This window comes from Euwallacea fornicatus, chromosome 8 (assembly GCF_040115645.1).
Source record: "Euwallacea fornicatus isolate EFF26 chromosome 8, ASM4011564v1, whole genome shotgun sequence".
NCBI classification, from domain to species: Eukaryota; Metazoa; Arthropoda; class Insecta; order Coleoptera; family Curculionidae; genus Euwallacea; species Euwallacea fornicatus.
This window is the reverse complement of record NC_089548.1, coordinates 2,613,530-2,630,365: the sequence shown is the minus strand read 5'-3', so window position 1 is coordinate 2,630,365 and position 16,836 is coordinate 2,613,530. Positions and strand designations below refer to the sequence as shown.

General features: G+C 37.2%; 1 protein-coding gene across 1 annotated transcript in view; it reads right to left on the bottom strand.

Moving 5' to 3' along the window:
* Positions 1-1,139: 1,139 nt before the first annotated feature.
* jeb (jelly belly) overlaps positions 1,140-16,836 on the bottom strand; it is a 68,505-nt gene continuing 52,808 nt past the window's right edge. Inside the window, exons 2-3 of the mRNA XM_066284837.1 lie at positions 16,172-16,332; positions 1,140-8,035 (exon numbers count right to left, since the gene is read on the bottom strand). Of these exons, the coding sequence (XP_066140934.1) occupies positions 7,976-8,035; positions 16,172-16,332 (221 nt within the window). The 3' untranslated portion in view covers positions 1,140-7,975. The remainder of the gene's footprint in view (positions 8,036-16,171; positions 16,333-16,836) is intronic.

Genomic DNA, 16,836 nt, shown 5'->3' with positions numbered 1-16,836 from the left:
AGGTACCTTTGCTTCTGTAATACAAAATTAAATTTAAATGGTTGTATTTTGGAACCTTTCTGTAACTTTTTTATTTAAAAGAACTTTACAATTTGGAAAACTGATTCCTATAGATTTTTTTACGCAGTATTCAGTGGTAACTAATACATCTTATACATCTAACCATTTTAGAGATATAGATCAAACAAGTCTTTTTTCAATGAAACATCCTGTATTTGCTGAATCTGTCGTATTTTGGTTTTAAAGCGGTTTTCAGCAATATATGACACTCTTGGAAAGCATTCAGAAATACATGTAAAATACAGAAAAACTATTAGTTATCAATTATGCAGCTGTTTAAATAGCTTACGTGCAAGCGGAAACTATAGTAAAAAGTTTTATTTCGTCGCAGTGGTTCAAAAACTCCACCATTTGCTTCCAAATATAGTCTACAATTCTTTTTCATTCTTTTAAAACAATTTATTATTAAAATAGCTTTTGCCTGTAGATGGTTATTTTATCATGGCGCGCTGAAAAACTATATCAGTTTCACTGTTAAATTTACAAATTTGCTGGCACTTCTCAATGCTCCCCAATATTGTCAAATACTGCTGAAAAGCGCTTCAAAGGGGGACACAACAGATTAAAAAAAACATTACTCCATTAAAAAAAAATAACTTCGGTCTATATCTCGAAAATGGTTAAAAGAATAAGAAATCTTATATTACCACTGATATCACGTAAAAAAAATCTGTGAGAATCCGTTTTTAAACTTACAAAGTTTTTTTACATAAAAAAAGTTGGAGAAGGAATCCTAAAATGCGATAATTCCAATTTCACCCTCTAGTGCAAACATAAAGACAAAAAGTAGCACAACATTCCGTCAACCATTTTTAAGTATTCTTACTTCTAAGCGAGATTATTTAATAATCCTTTCAATAATGGAACACCCAGTACAGATAAGGTGAACACACCTAGTTGGTATGCTCAGTGATCAGGATGATTTCGTTCTAACGCAGTTTTCCCCATTTTATTGTGGGCGCGGTGCCGGTCTCGGTTCGATAAAAAAAGAATAAATACAGGGAGTAATTGAGGATGGGATCATACCTACCTACGAAGAAGTCCAAACTCAACTACAAATTTAGACAAACTTAAGGGCTGAGGCTCTTATATTACCTTTATACTTATTTATTTTTACACATTTATAGTTGGTATCAGGATAGATAATATTAGTTACTGAAACACCACTTGAGATGCTGTTGTGTCACATCTTTCTTTAATACATATCTGATTATCTATAAATTTCGTATTGTACATCTTGTCGCTGTTTATCTGTATCTCTTTTTAAAGTAGTTTAATGGCTATCCTCACTGGATTTCCTACAAGACAGTACTTCAGCGAGAATCATGCCATTATCCCAAGGTTCGGCTCAGACTTAGCGAAAGGGTTTACACTAAATACGGAAAAGTTGACGTGCCCTTCACAGTTATATTATGAGAAAACTGTTAACAGCGTATTAAGCTTTTATCAGTCAACAAATTTATTACAAAAATATTTAGGCCGTCAATTTCACTATTTATGCCTATTACTACTGTTGTAAGCCCTGTCATTAAGTCCCGTTTCGGTCGTAATCAAAAGGATAAAGGTACAAGTGTATGAAATTAACTAACCTACAGGGTGCTTGCTATAGATGGACGTGGGGAGGGGAAGGGTCAGCAGAGACGTTCCAATTTCTCTGGATTGGAACGTTTCTGCCGGAATTGTGCGTTTAACGTGCTTTGGTGCAGTGCGTAGGGAATTAAAACAGCTATAAAATTTAAACGTCAGTGCACTTCCTATAATGTAGATGTAGATATCCTTTACTCGAAAAATAATAATTATCAGTTAGATTTGAAAAATAGTACTGTGATGCTTCTTTTATTTCTTAAGCTTAGTATCAACAATAGGAAGCCTTGTCATTGTAAATAAGCGAATATTGCAGTGGATACTGTTTTACCAAAAGTCGATAAAAATTTTGCAAGTGATTGTGCCTCTCTCGAACAATGAAGGAAAGACTTGAGGTAACACATAATCAATATCAAAGCCTTAGCGATTTTCCTTAAAAATGGCCTTTTTGAGCTTGAAAAAATTATCAAAACTTGTACAACTCGACAATATACAATATGTACTTTATTGCGATCGTTTCAATGATATAATATTCTTATTACTTTCGTTCGGCTTTCGAGCATAAAAGCAACTGCGAACGATGGAAAATAACTCTCTCAACAAAGCCTCAATTTTTTTCTCCCAAAGCTGAAAATTGTGCTTCTGAGTCGTTTTAAGCTGAGATCAGTCAGTCCTGAGGGACGCCTGTCCTCTCGGGGCTCACCCATCGGCATAACTGCAAGTACATATGTGTAATATTCATGTGCCTGTCATTAAAAAATATAATATCGTTACATCTCTGAAGCTTAATTTACAACCTACAAGTCACAATATAGTTTAGTTTACAATATGTGGACAGATGGGTTAAAAGTCTTTCGAAGTTTTATGGATCTACTTCGGTGGAACTCATGCAAGCAGAATCCAACAAAAGTCGTGAAGTGTGCAGTGCTAGTAAAATGAGTCTCAGGAAGCCATTATGCTGAAAGAAAGTCCCTACCTTAATCTACAGCTAGAAATCAATAAATTTTTTAATAGACATATATAGTATCACATGATTAACATCAATTATACACAATGCATTCCGTAAACGTAATAAAATCGCTATTTTTGTCAAAACTTTAAAAGCCAATATATTGAAAACTTATGACAATTACTATTATTATAGTGCATCAGACAGTGCTTTATAGTGCAGTTAAATACTCATTTCTAAAACTATATCTGAGGAACATGTCTTTAATGATTACACTACCAACTTCCTTTCAAATTTTAGGTCGACATTCCTTTGAGTCTTGCCCGACGATGGATTTGCACTCACTGCAAAGCTCCACTGCTCTCACCCTTCACACTTATACAGCCGTAGGCCTAAAATTGGGGTTCTACAAAATATTTCTGCCACTTGAGGTAGAATTGCTATACAATGCAAGTAGTACGGGGTGTTGTCACGAGGAACTCTTTTGTCTTTGGGCCGTGCAACATTTATCTGCAAAATTAAGCTGAAAAGCTCACGATATAAAAAACGCGTCCAACCAAGAAACTATCTCGAGGCGGTTCCAGAACCCTTCTGGACAAGTTCAAGCCGGGAATGCAAGTTGTCCAGAAACATCCTCAAACCGTATTGTACCGATTTCCTAACCGGTTGAATAAAAAATATATATTTATTAGACGCGGTTATTCATCCTGATTTCAAACCTCTAAGGATCTTTCATGTAGGGCAGCTCAAAAAAACTGAACTAACCTGAATTAACCGAAAATCAAAACTCGCTTTCTTCGTCGAGACGTTTCATAAAAACTGTTTGCGCCAGAACGCGCATTCTAAATGTCTAACGTAAGCTCCGTATGTTTCCCCAAAAGAGGGTTCTCAATCTTCACTGGGACACCCTGTACACTGTCGAGTCCAAGGTCTACGTTGAGGTAAATATTTCGCCTTCACAAACCTTTCGGAAATATTTTAGAGATAGAAGAAAATAAATGTTGTATCAATTCAGATTTCACGTCTCATCGACCTTTAAGCACTCCGAACGACCCCATGAATGTTTTCATTTCGATAGAGAACGCGCGGGAACGGAGAAGATAATATCGAAATTGCTCCTTTCCATGCTGTAAATCCCTTTTAACGTTATAACTATATATTCCTTCGTGGTGAAATGACCTGAAATCCCAGGAATGCGCAGAGAACGATCTGAGAGAAGGAAGATACGATTTAAAATCGGGATTTCAATTAAAAATGTATGAAACAACGAGGAACGAAATTTGAAAACCGTTTCAGCAGCAGACAGTTAAACGATATCATCGATTTAAATATGAAAGAATAAAAGGCCCAAATTGGAGCTCCGAGGGCCTCTAGAGAGCACCAACCCCAGAGCCCTCGCCATTAACAAACGCCTTCTGTCGACGACCTCGTTTAAAAAACGGAGTTTTCTCAAAAGGAAAATCTCTTTCAATTAATACTCTATGTTAAACTGAATTCACAAAACATAGTTTCTTATCACAACCCTAGTTGGAAGCAATATTTTGTTTCTAGGATGTGTCAAAAGGCTTCGAGCAATATAAACTAATTTCCCTGATAACTATTAAACATCATAGATATACAGGGCTTTCCCTAAGCGCACAACATAAATTTAGGGGCATATCCCTTCCTATCGAGCTTTATAACAAAATCACATTCGGCAATTTCGAGGGCCCAGGAGGCCGGTTTGCCAGAGTTTGACACAGAAATAGTAACGCCCAGTAGACAGCTACGATTTTCATAATTATTCAATGATTTAGTTTAATTATTAATAAGATTTATTGATTTTATAATTTATTTAATTATTTAATAAATAAATGCAGAACTGTCGTGATTATTAAGGAGGACTCTGATACGAAATAGGAAAGGGACGGAGAGTATTCTCTGTGGTTTCCACCATTATACTAGCGGCGATGGGACTTAGAGGAAGTGAAGATATTACCCAGCAGACTCTTTGGAATGTTTATAGGACCTCGTAGAAACATTAGTTTGGGTTCTTCTTTCGCAGAGCTTTCAGACTGATAGAGAGGTGAAGAAAGGGAAGAGAATGTCGTCAGACCTAATCCTCTAGAAGAAAAATAGCTGAGAATCTGGTGAAGAATTTGATGAGCTGAATATACTAGAAACTAACACATGAAGTGAAACAAAATTTTGTGATTCACGACAGTCATCATGGATTCAAAAAGAGGAGCTCCAACATTGGGATGTTGAAGGAAAGTACAAACGAAACATAGACAATTATTGCGACAGTTAGGAACTTCTGGGTGACGGTCCTTGTAGACGTTCAGGTAAAATTTAACTCTAAAAAATATTGAAATATGATCCTGAGGGCTGTGGAGGTGTGAAGAGTTAGGATGACCAGGTTTTCTTTACCTCGCAGGCTCATAGCGCTCTCAACCGGGGATGAGGTGATTCCTCTACGAAGCAAAACCTCTCAGGGCTTTATCCTTGACCTAACACTCTGAAATACTTTCTATGATATTGTGGTTAGGACTGAACCGGAAAGTTATATCACGATTTCGCCTATGCGGATGTGTTTGCGATCTTTTTCAAAGCTAAGACTAGTGTGAAATTAGAGGTGGAAGCAACTCACGTTGTTGGCAGAATTATGGTAATATGAAGCTGCCAGTCGCATGTAACAAAAACGAAATGGGCATGCTATTAGGAAGACTTAGAGTAGCTAGAATACAACGCAGAATAATACAGAATGACTTTATGGCAATGTTGGAGCCCGTTAAATACTTAGGAGTATTCATCAGTAAGGGTGCTACTACGACTTACCATATTAAGCAAAGGTCAATTAAAATTCGTTAACTCATTTACACGGACCTTGCTAAGAACCAGTAGCAATAGAATGTAAAAGAAATGTATGTAAATTCTGATCTTCCTCAGCGGTAGTGTGGTATGAGAGAAGAATGAGGGGAAAGGTCTGATCAACACATTCGTATCGAAGAAAAACGTTACGGAACACATGCGATGCCTCCATGACTTCTGGAGTATCTAAAGAGATCTCTCTCATAAAACCAATGCAAGAATATCACTTCAAAAAGTGGAATTTACTAATGCTTCATATTAAGGAAAAAATTTTAAAGAAATTTGTAGAAAAATTAAAGAAAGAAACAAGTTCGAATTGATTCAAAATAAGAGATATTTTATATTTTTCATTTAAAATTCAATTAAATTTGTAAAGAGCAAATGGAACCTAAGAGAACAAAATTAAGAAGATTTCGTCTATAATTCAATCAAATCTATAACGAAATTAAAGATGTGTTAATCCAAGAAAATTGAATTATTTCTCGCAGAAAAAAAATCTTCCATTAGATGCATACGCTATAAGCAATATATGCTATTCCAACTTATTAAAAATCCGCAAAGTCACAGGATTTGAGTTGGATATATGGACAAGGTAAAAAGTCTAACAAATGTCAAATTTTCGGTGGCATATGCTAAATTCTTGTGACATTGTTGACATAGTGAGGTTAGAAATTCAGCACGTACTCACTAAAATTTGACATTTCTTCGATTCCTAATCTCACGTCTGTACCAGTTTCGGCTACTGTCAGTGTCCATTTTACATATGTCATTTTTAGGTTAAGCTGTACGTAAACGGAAAAAATCACGTGACCATTATGATCCTTAGTATTTGAAATCAGGAACAGAACCGCAGGTCTTATCAGGGTCTCAGTCCCATCAGCGGGCTCACGGCCTGGACTAAAACTGTGATAAAACCATCAAAGCCCCGACATTGATAATCGGAGATTTCGCTCTCCAAACATCAATGAAGGAGTAAGAATGTTGTAAAAGCCGTCCAGGTAATCCATCCAACCTGTTAAACCGCTAAGTAAAGGTTAGTGACTCCGAAATTGATTTTTAAAGCGGCAGTGTGCTTCGCAGGAGTGTAACATCCGCGAATAAACAAAAACAGATTTTTAAGGAAATTTCTAGTTTCTCGGGGAAGCAAATTTCGTCATGTAAACAAGGGAATGTGGTTGTTTCAATTTACTTCCTAGCTTCAGTGCCAACTTTAAGGAACATAAATCAGACTTATTCGCTGACTAGAATAAGTAACCAGATGAAGAAAAATTAGCCCTATATCTCTATTTTGGGATATTTGCCTAGACTTTATAAGCGCATCATATTGATATAACCTTAAGGGGTCTGTTCGGTGCAGCACCTGCAGTAAGCTGCACAAACTGCAATAGTGCAGTTATTGCAGGCGCACCGAGCGCACCCGTAATTTAGAATACTTTTAGGTAATAATATAGTAAGTCGCTGTTTTGGCTTCGCAAAACAGCGGTCCAGCCTCGAGATTTTTACCTAAAATCGATTAGTCGTCAATAACTTCAACTTTGGTAAAACTCAGTGCTCTAATAATGAAGGTTCACTTACACCGAAAGCATAATGTATTGTTAATTTTTGGGTAAATGGAAACACACAAGATCCTAGAATAATATTACCGACACCGACTAACATTTAGGTGCATTAGCATGAAGTTGAAGTTATCAAGTCGCTTCAAGTAGAAAAATATATTCTATTCAGTTCGATTCGTTTAGAGAAAGTCGAGGCAAATTATAGCATTCTACTGTGATCTACTAACAACAATCGTAACAATAATAAATATGTAACAAATGTCTAGGTAACAGATACAGCGTTAACAATGCTCGCTAAAAAATCCAAACTAAGGACGATGCAAGGAAAATATTCCACACTACAGAGCACTTCTGTAAAGGAACCCCTGAGAAAAACAGCATATTATGTAAAATTAACGTTTAACGCTTCTTGTAAGGCCTTCAGTTTAATCTTTTTGGGGTCATGTTTGTTTTTCGGTTGAAATATGAAGTAAGTATACTAAATCTCGAAAATCAACTACATGACTAGCGACAGCACTACGGAGAGACTATAATAAACTACCCCTTCTTAATAATAATAAAGGAGACGAAATAAACTTAGATGCGCTCCAAGTCTCAGCAGGATAAAACTTTCAGCCAAACTGAGAACTGCACTTTCCCAAGCAGCAAAATACCTACATACTTTCCTAGTTAACCGTTTATGTACAATCTCGCTGTATGCATCAGGGGACAACAAAAAGGAGCCATTGAACCTCCACAATATCACATAAAATTGGCTTAATGTTACTTTATCCTAATGAAACTAGCGCATCACAACGGTCATAAGAATGTACATGTTAAAGGATGCTTAATCGGTGGTTCTCCGTAGCTGAAGCTAGCGAAGTCTTTTTGCTCTCTGAAAGTATACTAGACGACGAAGTTAGGCTGAAGGGGGGCCATTTTGGGGTGGTCCGGACCTGACTGGCGGGCTCCCCAGAACAGTCCGCGAGGAAGTCATTTAGCGCCCCCGCGCCCATCGCAGGAGTGCATCGGCCAGTACGTCTAGATGTGCCTTTGTCTAAAAAATAGTTCAATAATTAGATCGACTCAATCAACTTGAACTTAGGTGGGTGACATATAATGATGCACATATCGGCACTAGTCTAAGTTTACAAAATGAGAGGCGAAGCCACGAGGTGTCTAGGGCTGAACACCTCAATGGCCTCGTGCGAATTCGCATGAGGATATTCCCAGAAGTACCCGATCTAACGCTTAACTTAAACTTAACTTAAAAAAAAAAAGAAAGTATTACTGAACAATTTTTTCAAGTTTGGAAATGGAAAATAGACTGAGGGGGCTAAATTTGGCGAATAGGGTGGACGAGGACACAGTTCCAAACCATGTGGATTGATTGTGGCCATCACGATGACGGAAGTGTGGACTGGTGCGTTGTCTTGATGAAACATGTTTTTTTTCGCCAAACGCGGTCGCTTATTCCCGAGTTCTTCGCTCAAACGCTGCAATAAATTTGTATATAGTTCTCCATTGATTGTTTTTTCTTTTAGAGAAAAAATTATCCCAAAAAACTGACTTCGTCACCTGTCCTGCAGATAGAACAATTTCCGCCTTCTTTGAAGGCGATTCTCCCCTGAGTCCATTGTTTTCACCGCTCTTTCGTTTCAGGTGCGAAATGATGGATCCATGTTTCATCCATTGTTATGAATCGACGCAAAAACTTGGCATTATTGTTACGAAACTTTACCAAATACTCCCTTAAAACATTTTCACGGCGCCGTTTTTGTCCAACTGTGAGTAATATCGGTACTCATCTTGCGCACAGCTTTCTCATATCTAATTCTTCGATCAAAATGTGAGGTACAGTACTTTTTGAAATTCCTATCTTCTAGTACAGTTTTGTGGATTTCATCACAATATCTAGAGTGGTTCGATCTGGAGTGTCGGTAGGCCGACCACTGCGGAGTTCGTCTTAATAACTCGTACGAGCGCGTTCGAACTTTGTTCCTTATTATTTCACAGTGGTTAACGATGGACTAGATTCCTTCAGAGTAGAATCCAACTCCACTTTGATCTTTGATGGACTAAGACTTTTCCAATGAAAGCATCAAATCACATATGAATGACCAATTTTTTCCATGTTGGCAAAACCTCTAAAGTGGTCGCTAAAAACGGCTTCGAAACAAACACAAAAGTAACACCTTCAAACTGTAAAGGTAAGCTTTTTAAATGTAGGTCTTTCTCTTTTATTTTTATTTATTTCATTTATTTCTTTATATCAGGTCGGGTAATTCTGGGACTATCCTCATATATCATTTTTCCTAACGCGAGTTGTACGCAATAATTTACCACACGTGTGCAGTTAAAGCAGGCAAGGGAAAGTTTTTCAAGCTTCAGCTTGACCTGCGAAATTCACTTAGTTCACTACAAATTAGTCCAATTTATGAGATTTAATGGGCAAGCTGACATCCCACGAATGCAAGAAAAAACTGTTATCCCACATGAGCGAATTAATTCCAGTGTGGCCTCTTTCGTAATGGCGTTACCGCAGAGGGCAATCATTCAGACTCTATTTCACTGAGATCTATAGGTAATCAAGACCGAACTTCACCTAAGCAAGTTCGTTTGATCTTGGGATTATGTACCTATGCATTTGCCCAATTAGTCCTTTTTGTCTTTTTGAGACCCACTTTTCTTGAGCTCTTTTCTTTCGCACTTACCTTTACTCTTTTTGAATTCATGCTTAAAATTGGTTAATATGCGGTCTTGCATCGCTGGCGCGATCTCATTATGATGAGCATATAATGAGTCAGGGAATGAACTTATTCGCTGACCTATTTAGAAGCAGAGAAGTACGGAAAAGGGAAGAAGGATAAAGGCCCTGGAACCAGAATAGGGGAAGTCGTATTAAGTGAAAATGGTTCCCAAATCAAGTTCTGAACTATTAATCGTTAACACAAAAGAGCGAAAATGGCGGGAAAAGAGAGGAAGGCAGAGGATGTTGCCACTAGGGGAGATCTGCCGAGGACTTGCTGGCACGAGCACAGAGGAAAGGGCGGTAAAATAGTAGGTAAAAAAAGGTTAAATCAAAAATTATTCGTGTTAAAAATTGTTTATAACAATTTAACTTAAATTGACTTAAACATGAAAAATTTTGTCACAGACGAGATTCAAATCGCAACATGAATTTCAGAGCGATGAGGGACGCGACGTTTCTAATTTTTCATAGTCATCAAGGGATCAAATTTTAGACATGAGAAGTTACAGGTTTATTAGCGATTTAGAAGAGTGAGGGCCGAAAATCTTACATGAGGAATAACAAAAGTGCCGATTTACAAATAAATATTCATAAAATTTCGTCTTTTTGCAAAAATTCACATTCACATTGAAATATGAATGTGAACATAATGCGTGGTATTTATGTGACATATTTCACATGGTGCTTTTGCTTCTTTAATTCATTGTATAGGACCGGTATATTGATATGTAACTCTCACCTAAGATAACTAATAAAACCGACCTATTGTCCCGTAAAATGAAACTAATATAAGGCGAATTATTATACATAGTACCTGAAGTCGTTACACGATTTTCTCATTAGAAACCTGAGAAGCTCTCATTTTGCCTTGATGTAAAATGAAGGTCTCGTTCCAACAAAAAGTAGTAAAAAAGTCGTTGATGCAAGACAAAACCTCGTTTGTGTATAAACTAGCAAAAAGTGTGAAAGAAACGAAATCGGCACCTACATTTGATTATACAAAAGCTTGAAAGTTTTCTCGTTGATGGCTCGAAGCTGACCAAAATGGAGATGTTTATCCTGTGTTTTCGAACAACGAGCAACCACTTACACATTCTGGTTTTCTATCGATCGGTTTTCTTCATTCATTAATTTCCTCGGAGCATTAGGAAATAAAAGGAGCTTGTTCGAAAATACTACGCCATTTACATTTATTGCTTTTCACCCATAATTGATGGTGTACATACATTCGGAACAAGATACAATAATTTGATAAAGTAAATTGATATTTTAGATGGAATATTTAAAGCCCTCATTGCTAACGCCATCACCTGACACGCTTTTACAGTTTATCTCAGAAAAAAAAGCAATATTAATGGATAGTCTAATCTCCCGTTTGCGTAAACCGTGCCTTAATCCCTCCCTCAGTCCGAGCTTCACACACATTTTGCATAGGCGGACCCTGCTACCTCGTCAACCCTTTTTGGGTTTCTATGTGTTTGAAATAATAAAGTTGAAGATCAAAGTTAGTAATTCGTAGAACTACTTTATATGAACATGAACAAGTTGGTACGTGTCTCTTATTGACCTGTTTGGAATATTTTTACATAATTTGGAACTATAATAAGGCAGCGTAAAAGCGAATTTTACAGGTGAATTTCAGCCCTCAAAGCGTTTTTCTTACCGGAAAAATGTTCATTTTGAGGAGTTTACTCTTGAAAATTACCTAAAACTTACTGTGTGAAGAGAGCACATCCTAGATGGAACTTTACCGTTAAAAATTGAGAAAGTTTCAATTTAATGCAAAGACGTGTTACTGTTATGAAGGCCTCGACGACACGCATAACGAAAACCTGCGTTAAATGTTACTTATACGGGGCGTTTCGAAATAAACAACATTTCCTGCGTGTAAAATTACGGCAAAAATCACCACTAAAATATTGCGTGTTGTTAAAGTCTAACATTTTAGGCACCGTTTTGGGGGGTTTTAATTACAATCTATCGCATTAAAAAAATATTAATTTAAATCGGCCTCTGAAAAAGTCTTTCAGAAAAACCCGATTCCGGACTTCACTCTTTAGGGGCTGATACTTTTTACTTCCCTAAGAGGGGCCCCTCTGTAGGTCAAAAATTATAAGAAGTTGTTATGTTATTTCGATGTCTATACAAATTTTCTCATTTCCCGGCACGTGTGGTATAGCGTTATGATGATGTTTTATGAACTAAGAATAAAGAGGATAAAGTTTGTTGTTTAATCTTGTTTACGAGGTTTTATATAATTACGAAACCTGACCGGATTCGAAAATAGCGGAAAATCATATTTTGTTTCACCTAACGGTTTAGACTGTTATATCTAGAAGAAGGTCTTCAATTCATTCGAGATAAAAAATTGATTGTAGTTGTGAATTCGCGTAATGAGAGCTCTAGGGAATGCGTTGGGTACTTGGAGGGACCTCGGGAAACCCCAAAGGAGAACGTTGTTGCGAATAGGGACTATATCTAGTTTTCAATGATTTTGGGAAACTTGTAACATAAAATGATATATCAAAAAGTTTCGATATGCTTCAATAATTCATGTAATTCCTGCAGTTAAAAAAGTCCAACGGACTTGAACAGATGGGAATACAGGGTCCTGCAATAGTGCGTCAGACATCCTTAGCTTCTGTACCAATAAAGTTAACAATTTCTTGTCCTGCGGTCTTACACAGCACACAAAGGCTTATTTCCAGAAATTATTTTCTAATGTACACGAAAACCCCAAAAAGTATGACGATATACGACTCCGTTATTTTGAAGGGAACCCATCAATCTTTTTGTTATTTTTGTATTTCTTGTTAAATTTTAAGGCAAGTTTATTTGAGGCGTTCTATCTTTAAAATTTGTTAGTTCCGAGCTATTCGAAAAAAATTTGCAGCTGCAATGTTCAACGGAAATCGCTATTGCGCCCGAACCGTTGTTAGTTTCAGAATTATTCTTCTGAAGCTCAAAGAGGCCCTAATAACCTACGTTTCCATGCGTTTTAATTTAAAAAAAGCACCCCACAATCGTTGAAATATGCTTCCGATATTGCATGACTTCAAGCGTCAATACCTTAATTATTCTAAATGGAATGCCCCAATTTCCTCGACGGCATCGCATTCAAAATTCAAAAATCTACAACTTTTTTTAACATTACCCTGTCTCTCAACCGAACCATTTTAGAGTTCCATAAAATTGCCCCTTTTTCGCTTCTAAATGTTTTGATAATCATGAAAAATGTCAAGATGGTAACAGTGTGTATGTAAAATTAATTAATTTTTTTTCCTTTTTTAATTTAAAAAGTTGATAGAATCAGGTAGAGAAAATTTTTTCCATCCGTGTAAAAACGAATGTTTCCGTAATTTTTGTTATTTCTAAATGTTACACTGTGTTGTCATTTTGACATTTTTGATCACTATCAAAACTTGAAGAAACCAAAAAGCGGCAATATTCGGGAACTCAGAAATGGCTGACTTTAGGAATGGGGCAATTTTAACGAAAGTTGTAGATTTGTGAATTCGGAACACGATGCCTTCGAGCAAATTGCGGCATTCCATTTGAAATAAGCAAGTTATTGAGGTTTGAAATCACGCAACTTCGGAGGCCTATTTTGTTGGTTGTAGAGAATTTTTTATTCAAACAAGTCGAAACGAAGCTTATTAGGTCCTCCCCGAGTCTCAGAAGGCGTGCTAAGAATTCGCAATGGTTAGCGCACAACACCGATTTCGGTGGAACCTTGCAGATACCAAAATGTTCAAATTTTCCCGAATAACTTGGAAATGGTAAATTTTACAGATAAGACACCTAGCATAAACTCGCCTTAAAATTTAACAAGGAATCCAGAGATAAAGAAAAAACCGGGGCGTTCCGTTAAGAATGACGAAATAATATATCGTCACATTTTTCGGGGCTACCCTGTACATTAGAAAGTAATTTCTGGGAACGAGCCTTTATGTGCTATGTAATCTTGAAGACGAAACAAATTGTTAACTTTGTTCGTACCGAAGCTAAAGAAGTCTGATGCACTATTGCAGAACCCTGTATACATGCCATGAACTGAAAGAAGTTCTGATGCGCAGAATGGGCGTCACGACACCTCGCGAAAACTCTTAACCTTATTGATCGCAATTTCTCATTTCTATCGTCAATAACAATAGCTCATTCCTACAGGTAGTTTTATTATTTTTAGTTTAACGATCGTGATGTAAGCCTAACAGCGTAGAACATACAAGGAAGGAAAGTACTTAATTGAATCGCGGTAAAGAGTAATACTACGTTGTTTTTGTCCCCGCCACACGAATAACCCCATTTTGGGCGGAACTTCGAGCATTCAATTGGCGACTAAATATTATAAATTATTGAAGAGGAGCCAGGATATTCGAAACTTTGCATAAAGAATATTTCAGTTATCCACCTAAGGCTGTTATGTCCCAATTCCAATTTTATAATGCGAACAATAAGCGAACACAAAGTATGCCTATATAATCCCCATTATTAAACTAACCCTCTTTCTTAAGACTTAAAAAGAATATATCTCCAATAAAATGAATGGAGACACCCACATTTGCAGACTTAGCGTCTCCTCTTGTTCGGATTTTCAGGGTCAAGCTTGAAAACGCGTGGGCCCCCCAAACTAGCCCACTTTTATAATGGAGTAGTGGTAATACCGAGCTATAATTTACTATGCAGTACTGTTTTTATCCTACGGTTTTTGGGGAAGTTTGTCCCGCAGGCCATGTAATAAGGAGTAGAGGTAAATTCGGGAAGATTTAAATGTGCCGTATTTCACTACGTAGCAATTTAAAAGGAAATTTTCAAGAAAGTCCCGCATTTTTTAGCGACGATGTTTATTCTTGGCAGGTGTGGATTCTATCTTGATCCTCAACCCTCCATTGAGTGTTTGGAGATTAAAAAATGCAACAAGAACAATTTTGACATCGAGGGACCTTCAAAATTGTACAAATTTATAAGAATGTGATTTGATGTTTCAAAAACTAAAAGACACAGAACAACTCCCCCTTAGCACAGTCCGATAGTGCTCATCCAGGTGATTATTATCGTCTGAATTGTTAATCGAACTTTTTGCATTTAATGAATTAACACGGCTATTACTCCATACCTCGGAAGGTAAAAAACGCAGTGCATCTTGCCTAGTTCAGGCAGATAAAATTCATGGAGGCCATTAATTTGATAGGAATTTTTGCTGTCGGTGCTCTTCGGGCTCTCAAAAAATTTTAAATTGGGCACTTCCAGGTAAATTTCCAATATTTTAAGGTGATTTTTGCTGTTCTGCTTGGCCATACCGATGCTATATTCTTAATCGTAATCCCAAAAATGCAATTTGAAGAATCTTCATTTCGAGCCGCTTTCACTATTAAAAAAAACTCTGGACTAAACCGAATCTATATTTCGAGAATTGAAACACGCAGAGCAACCCGCCCACTGCAGGCTGACAGAGATCATCAAAGTCATTAGCTTCACTTCAATTTCCAATACAGTTACCCTTCGAGTTCCCAAAAGATCGTCGATGAAAATTACGAGGGTAGTCCCAAAAGTGCCTGTCCTGACATATAGTGGGCTATTTTTTGTAACAAATTTGCCTAAAGACCTCACCTTAAGAAAGTCCGAAGTTTGAAGATGTTACGTTGATTTGCGTTCGTTTTGGAGCCATTTGTTTGGTTTTCGAGCCTTTTCTTCGCCCCGCTGTTCGCAAGATTTGGCTCCCTCGGATTATTTTTTATTTACAAACTTGGAAAAACTGCTAAGTCAAAAGAAATTTACCAATAATGAAGAGATGGTGTCCAAGGTTGATGCCTATTTTGAAACATTCGAAGCTACTTACCATAAACAGGGTATAAAACATCGCTGGGAAGTGTATGAACCTCAATGGAGATTATGTTGAGAAATAATGTAATATTTTCCAAAAATTGTTTTTCTCCAAGCGTTAGGTCGGGTGCTTCTGGGACTATCCGCGTAGCTTCAAAAATGTGGAGAGAATAGTGCGGGAAAATCAGTTTCCATAAGTTAACCACGATCGCACCGTGTACACAAATCATTTGTTATATTTGCACAATATTTAAATTGGGTACATATGTTGAACATGAATTACGAAGCGCCTCGGTCAGCGAACATATTTTATCATAGAAAGTTCACTTGCTTAAACGCCCGAATACATTCGAGGTAACTGTAATGCTCCTACCTGTTGCCTCGCACAGCCGCTGGAAGTAGCAAAAGCAGCATCTGTAGCGTGCCATCGGAGTAATCCTGAATACGTTGTCTCAATGAATTCTATCGGCGCTTTAACTTGGCTCATCAAAGTACTGCGGCTGAGTGAACTTTCTACGATTATATATGTTCGGTGCCTCGATTTTCTCAAAGAACGCTCACTTTGAAAGAATGAAGCTCGAAAACGGCATGAAAAGCGAAAAAGAGGTCTTGGCTTACCGTTTTATAAAACATACAAGCTTGTCGATCTTCGTCTTCGGCAGAGGGGCAGTCTATATAGCCGTCGCAAAGGACGTGATCGTCTATGCAGTGGTACCGACCCTGTCGATCTGGTGTGGGACAAGCGAACCTTTCCATATTGTCTTCTGCTGGGGGGCATTCTGAAGCAAAAATCTATTTAGTACCGCCACGATATGTGGAATGGAAATATTTTCAATTTTAGTTTAACAAGAAGTCTGTATTAACTGTAATAATTTGTGTCCAACTGAAAGATAAAATATTACAGGAAAGCCCCAAACGGGAAACAAGTGTAAAGAAAACTATCGGAAGATTTATTGGATGTTTGTGCTGAACTAAATGTAAGTGTGTATCAGGATTTTGAACTAATTTAATATATACGAGTGGCCCTATGCGTTAGCGAACTGTTTTCAAACTGATATTCGAACGACCAATAAATCATTCAAGAACAATGACCTTTAGTTTTACTGCTTTTAAAACGGACAATACGAACCGTCAACTCTATGTATTTATGCATTTGGGGTGGGTTTTATTTTTACAACAGCACTAAAAATCGGAGAGGTGGAAACCGCTTTTAGGATTTATCACACACCACAAGGCCCTACATTATGAAGAGGAAAAAATGGCACCGAATTCAAACTGTGATT